The 7,162-nt window shown below is 43.6% G+C and overlaps 1 protein-coding gene across 1 annotated transcript in view; it reads left to right on the top strand.

The window, feature by feature from the left end:
- Positions 1 to 262: 262 nt before the first annotated feature.
- LOC109304267 (ras-related protein Rab-10-like) overlaps positions 263 to 7,162 on the top strand; it is a 47,370-nt gene continuing 40,470 nt past the window's right edge. Inside the window, exon 1 of the mRNA XM_019526753.1 lies at positions 263 to 433. Within this exon, the coding sequence (XP_019382298.1) occupies positions 301 to 433 (133 nt within the window). The 5' untranslated portion in view covers positions 263 to 300. The remainder of the gene's footprint in view (positions 434 to 7,162) is intronic.

Genomic DNA, 7,162 nt, shown 5'->3' with positions numbered 1-7,162 from the left:
TGGGACTGACTGACTGCTTGTGCTGACAACAGGTCCCAGAAGCAGGACAGCGGCTGCCAGGTGCGGGGGCCTCGGGCCGTGCCGCGGACCAGGGGGTGGTGCGGGCGGATCCTGCCTCGGGCGAGGCTGCGCTGGGGGCCCGGCTTGGCCCCGACTAGGGCTGTGACCGCCTTCCCGCAAGTCCTCGTGTGCCGGCGTCCGCAGCTGTGTCTGCGGGGGGCGGGATCGCTGCGAGTGAAGCAACAGGAGCGGAAACCCGGGCGGGGGCGAGGAGGCCGGTTTCGGTTCCTGGTGGCTGGGATGGCGGCGGCGGCGGCGCCGCTGCTGGTGAAGCTGGTGCTGGCCGGGGAGTCGAGTGTGGGGAAGACCTCGGTGCTGCGCGCCTACGCCGAGCCCGGCCCGCGCCCCGCCGCCTCCTACCTGCCCACCGTGGGTGAGTGCCCCTCTGCACATGGCTCGGCTGGAGCACACGTGTGTGTGTGTGTGTGTGCGCGCGCGCATGTGCCCTTCTGCAAGCAGCCCACTTGCCACACACCTGTGTGTGTACCCCACTGCACATGGCCCGGCTGGTGCACATCTCTGTGTGTGTGTCCCTCTGTGCACATGTCCAGCTAGTGTGTGTGTGCCCCACTGTGCACACGCCTGGCTGGTGCACACCTGTGTGTGTGTGTGTGTGTGTGTGTGTGTGTGTGTGTGTGCGCGCCTCTCTGTGCACACAGCCCGGCTGGCACACACCTATACATGTGCTCCGTTCTGCACACAGCCAGCTGTGTCCATGCCTCAAGGTGCACACACCTATATGTGCACTCCATTGTGTACACAGCTGGGCTGGCAAACAACCAGTATCTGTGCCCCCACAATGCACCTGGCTAAGCTAGCACACACCTGTGTTCATGCCTCCATTGTGCACACAGCTGGGCTGGCTTATGCCTGTGTTTGTGCCCCCATTGTGCACATGGTGGGGCCAATGTGCACCTATACCCATGCCCATTGTGCACATGGCAGTGTTGGCATGCAGCTCTCTCTGCCCTGCAGTGCACATGGCCAGGCTGGCATGCACCCAAGTCTGTGCCCCTTTGTGCACATGGCTGGGCTGGCACATGCCTGTATCCACACCCTATTGTGCACGCTGCCTGACTGCTGTACAGCTATGTCTGTGCACCAGTTGTGTACACAGCCAGACTGGCACACTCCTATATATGTGCCCCATTGTGCACACAGGCAGGCTGGCATGCAGCTGTGTCCACACCCCCTTTGTGCACATGTCCAGGCTGGTGCACAGCTCTGCACCCTGAAGTGGACAGGGTGGGGCTGGCACCTACCTGTGTCCACACCCTCATTGTACACACCGTGAGGCTGACAAAGTACACAGCCAGACAGCTAAGCTGGCACACACCTGTGTTTACATCAGACCTCTCCTCCCAAAACAGATCAGATGTTTTTTCCCAGGTCCTTAGCAGTAACTTCATCTGCAAGTCATTCCCACTGAAACCAGCGTGGATAAGATAGTAGCACCTGAAATCTGCTGGCGCTGAGTCTTAAAATGGGATCTAAGGAAAATGAGCTTTGGTGACTCCATTTTACATTGGCAATAAGATTCAGCCTTCAGAGACCTTTTCCATACTCAGGTGGATGGAGTTTGTGTTGTGCCAACTCTGCTTGGGAACCACAAGTTCCTGTGTATTGCAAAGCCTCTCATACTAAGAGGGTGTTGGAGCGATGTTGTTGACCTAACAGTCCCAGAAATACTCGAGATAAAAAATGGTCATATTAAGAGAGTATTGTTAAAGCCAATTCTAAGTAGGCTTAAAGATAAATAATTTTACAGCTGTTGTGGATTGAGTATAATGCCTTAAAATGATTCCTCTTTTTTTTTTTTCTGAAAAGCCCTTCATGAATGATTTTCCAAACCAGCTTTAATTAATATATGCTCTACCCACACAGTCAGCCAGTGATTCTCAACAAGGGTATTGTTGCAGCTTGGGGTGTTATCAGATCCTTTGAAAAGTGCCACAAAGCCTGAAGAGATAAGCAGGGAAGGTTCTTTGGGTAGATGTTATATCTTTTATTAGGCCAAGTAAATGTGATAGCTAATACAAGATACCACATCTACCCAAAGAGCCTTGAGACCAACAGGGCTACAACCAACAGCCCTGCAACATGCAAGAGATAAGCAGGTGTGAGGAAATAAGCACAGGGTTAGGCTTCTCCCTGCCCATCTGCTTTCCTGTCCCTACTTACTATCTGGCCCCTTGGCAAAGGAGTAAGCACTTAATAAATACATTTGTTTTTTAAATGGAGTGGCCCTCGGTTCACAGAAGTTATGGAGGAGTACCTCAAGTCTGAAAATGTTGAGAGCCACTGCTGCAAGCAAAGTAGCAATATCCACAGGGATACATTTTTCTGTCCCATCTAGTTTTGGCTTCTCCAGGCTACCAAGAAGAGTGACAGTTTTGATTTGAGCAGATGCCACTCATTCCTTTCATGCTGCCCATTTGAACACTTGGCTGATGGTAATATCTTCTAGTTGTACCTATCTAGGTGGAATTTCAGTTAGAAATGCTAGGAAACACCTTATGTGAAACACCCAGAGCCTTAGGAAAGTGAGTTTCATGACAGGGTTATGTGTTACTAGTTTACCTAAAGTACAGATAGTAGCCAGAGAAGAAAAAATGTTGGATGGGTACTGGTTAGGGTTCCTCTCTTGTCATAGTACCTGGACACCACAATAACTAAGCCTAGTGATACTCCAGAAAAAGGGATATATGATGTAGTTTTACCTAATATATCCTGGTTGCTGATTTTTTTTAAAAAATAGGCATTTTATAAAATGAAAAAACGCATTCACAATAAATTTTCTTTGAGAGCACTTTATGCAGCACTTAAACACTCAGGGATGGTTGCCCTTCCTCCTCTTCAATTATGCAGTTTTGGTGAATTATAACCAGTTATAGTTTTCTAATTAAACTTATACGGATCATAAGGCAGATGCATCTTATTGAGAATGGTAGACTATAAAGAATAACTGTTTTTGTTTAAACAATGGCATAGCATAGAACGCCATAGGGAAAGTTTATGAACAGAAATTCTGGTGTAAAGCTGAACTTGATGTTGTTCATGAAGTAGGACGTTTTGTTTTGTTTTATTCTGGTTGCTATGAAGTATGTTAATATTATAGTATGGGCTTTTCAGCAATGAGGGAACAAGGACCTCATTTTTTTCTGCTACAGTTTCAGGGAGTGATGCTCTCTAGGATGCTGAAAATACTGAAAGAACTTCATCCAGTGATTTTTGCTTTGGATCCATGTCCCTCCTGGCTGGTGATGTTCACTGAAGAAGTGTTAGGTCTGTTGCTTGGGGAGAACATCCCTAAACCCATCATAAAACAAACTGTCCATTGCATTGAAGGAAGCAATAATGCAGCCCTTGCTGGATGCTGCCAGACTTGATATATAAGGATCAATATCACATCTTTTTTTTACTTTCCCTTGTGGAGTAGGACAACTCTCACATTTCCAGATGCCTCCTGTCTCCTTGAGCCTTGCCAGTCTGGGCACAAATGTGGTTTAGGCACAAAGACTGTATTGGCTGCATTAGTCCCAGGCTGTCCAATGCACATTGCATGGGCAATGATCCTGCTGATTGTATCGACTGCACATTGACCCTCCATCCCAGTTATGTGGATTGTGCCAACAGAAGCAGACCCCCACTGTGCAGACTGCATAGGCACTGGCAAGTGCCCCAAGTCCTTCCCTGCAGTGGGAGAAGTGGGCATGGGCGCCAATGGGCTGAATATTAACTGCTTGCAGGCTACATGTAGCCCATGGGCCACCAGTTTTACAGGCTTGAATTAGTCAGTAATCTTTTGGCAATGGAAGTTGAGTTTTCATGCTGGCTTTATTGGATCTACCAGCTGTATCATTTGTTATGAAGTGTTCTTGATTCACTGCAGCCCATGTATATGGGTCTATCATGAGGAGGCATAGGGTGTGGTGTCTTCATTTTACTGACTGTAGCTGATTGCATATCTCTTGTCTGGTTTGGACAAGGCAGTTCAGCACCTCAGGCAGTGTCTAGTTAGAACTCAGGCATGAATGAGACCCAATTAAAGCCTGGATCAAATAAGACTGAGCTGATAATAGTGCAGTGGGGAAGGAGGTGAATGACAGAGGTAATAACGGGCCTTTGACTAAAGGAGTATGTCTTCCAGAAGTTACTTGTATTTGCAACATGGAGATGATTTTTGTACTCCAGCTACTTTGTCTGATCATGTGATGACAAGGACTGGGTCAGCCTTTTACCATGTTTATCTGTGTAGGATGTTGTGACCTTTCCTTTCAGTTGTAGACTTTAACACATTTACCCGTGCTTTCATTTCCTCAAATTAAACAATTGCATTATGCTATATGTATATGTATATGGGGCTATGCCTTAAAAATTCTGAGCCTGATATTGATGAATAATAGGATAGCTCATTTATTGAGCATGGCATCTTGTTGGGAGTGAATGGTGCCTCAGCCCTAGAAACCTATAATGCCAGCACTGTCCCTGAGTCTCTGGGAAAAGTTATGGTGTTGAACACAACTCCTTAAACACTACATGGCCTGGGAAGTATCTCTATGAGGTATTGCCACCCTTCCCAGTCCATCTTGTCACAGCTGAATTTAGCAGAGATGTTCCAGCTGTATTTTCTTCTTTATAAAAGAGAGGGCTGGCTGGCCAGGAATCTCATCCAGGGCTCTCAGTGTCTGGCACTTGATTACCCTGTAGGTCTGAAATAGCCCAAATGTAATTTTCCAGAAAACACCAGTTGTTGGACTGAAGGTATGCCTTCTTGGTGATAATGGGGCAAGTGGTTGGTGGCTGAATTCTAATGAAACTGATGATCATTGATGCTTGTTAGATTTTATTTAACTGTATACATTATGTATTTAATTATGTTAGCTTACAGACTTTGGCAGGTACCTTTACTATTTTGAATAAAAATAAATACGGAATGATAAATCCCTGGAACTATAATAGCTAGAAAATGTCACTTAGAATTTGGTCTGGTTTACTGTATATCATGTTGTACAAAGAGTCCAAAAAAAAAAAACCCCCAAGTGTAAGCTGTTGTCGTCATATAACATTTATCCCTGAATTGGTAATCAATGTTAGCTTTATGTTGATCATATTGCATAATACATCGGTCCCAAGCCTTCTGAAATCTGTGAGCTGTCTTTGGCACTGTATTTCTCATTTTTCTTTCTTGTCTTTTCAATTTGCTAAGTTTGCTTGAAATTTCATATAAAGACATGAACAATTCATGCATGCAATACATATTGACTTGTGTTTTTCACTAACATTCATTGACCTCTTAGGTCAATAAATTTGAAGTTGACTTAAGAAGTCAATATGCCTTATTTTAATTTAGATTAAATTTTGGTCTGATTCAGCACTCTATACTTCCCTTTTTATAAATAAAGAGAACTCATGTCAATTTATTATTAAAATTTATGTCAAATGAGAACTGTTTTTGTGGAAGGCTGGAAATCCCCTGCTGGGTTATCATTTTTTAAAAGTATTCCCGATTCACCATTTTCAGAGACCTTCCAACCTCTCACTATATATCATGTCCCTTTCAAGTACTGTCACATCTACTTTTGAAAGCTCTACAGACAACTACACAAAATTCTGTAAGGGGCTATGTGAAATGCAAGAGTAAATGTTTTTTTTACTTTAAATTCACAGATCACTTTACGTGAGCACGTAAGCGTATTTTGCTTTAAATTACATTTCCATTTAACATTATTAATTTAATCAAGGAAGCTTTGTATAATATTAATTATAACTACCAATTATATTTAATCTTTCCCTTCCATTGAAGCTTCAATGAGAATTCATCAACTGAAGGACACCATCCCCATAATAATTAAAAAAAAAACAAACCACTACACTCCCATACAACTAGACAAAACAAGGTTTAACAGTAGTGGTGTCTTGTATCTGAAGATTTACCCTCCCAAGGGTAAATTTCTAAAAAAATACTTTTGGAAATGAAAAGGAATGGAGAAGTAGTTTCCACTGCTGTAGTTTTATTTCATTTTTCATGAATACTGCCCTTTGATAGAGTATTTTGGCAGCCAGATTCATGTAGAAATCAGTGTGATGGTTCCAGTATCAAATTGTTGATTTTTTTGAGAACTTGCCTTGGAACATTTAGATTTTATATGAGGCACAGAAGCAAAATAATAGTGGTACTTTATCTTTACGCAGTTAAACATACTATCCAGTTAAACACCAAAAGCAAAAAATCTTTCTAACAGAAAAAAAAAAATCCTTATTGATATTTTCACAAGCCCCATACTAGTCTGGGGACTTGTGCATTGTTTCTTGACTTTATTTTCCTGATATGGTATGTGTAGTCTCTTTGTATGTGTAGTGTCAAGCTATATTTAGGCTTATTATCCTTGTGGTAATATGCCTTGTGGTATTTGATATAAAGTATATTCCTTATATGTTATAATAGGGCCAGGACTGCACAACATGGCAATGGCTTGGAATTATAATTTAACTCGAGTTGTTTACTGTCTCTCTTGAACTGACATTTGAAAAGAAGGGTGGCTATAAGAATAACACCTTGCTAGTCAAACTGTTGAGGAAGAGAAACAGTATATTAGGTTAGCAAATCTCCATGTTTGAAAGGAAGCACGTATTCTTCTGGTCTTAATTATATCAGGAAAGATTTCTGCTCAGGTAAACATGCAGCTTTGGGGGGCAGGATGTTGCATGCATAGTGCAGGCCCCCCAAGAATCTAAGAAGTGCTATACATGAATAGTGAGATAAACAACTGTACTTAAGCCTGTCTTGAAAACATGTTTTTGTCTTTCGTCTCTCTGGGTACAGTGGAGGCTGGGGTCCTCAACTTGGAGGCTTAGTAGAGAAGCTGAGAGGAGAACCTGTTGGAGTCTATGGCAGGGTAATCGGAGGCAGAAGATGCTTTTTAACCTGTTGAAGTGGGCTAGGGACTGTATCCTGAGATTTAAGGTGCAGGAGAAAACCAGGTTATTGTTTCATAGATTTCATAGATTTCATAGATTTAGGGTCGGAAGGGTCCTAGTAGATCTTCTAGCCCGACCCCCCGCCAGGGCGGGAGTACAACAAAACCCCAAAACAAGAAAC

The sequence above is a fragment of the Gavialis gangeticus genome, unplaced genomic scaffold (assembly GCF_001723915.1).
Source record: "Gavialis gangeticus isolate Ggan-Ray unplaced genomic scaffold, GavGan_comp1, whole genome shotgun sequence".
NCBI lineage: Eukaryota > Metazoa > Chordata > Crocodylia > Gavialidae > Gavialis > Gavialis gangeticus.
Note: the sequence above shows the minus strand (reverse complement) of the source record. Positions and strands in the feature narration are given on the sequence as shown.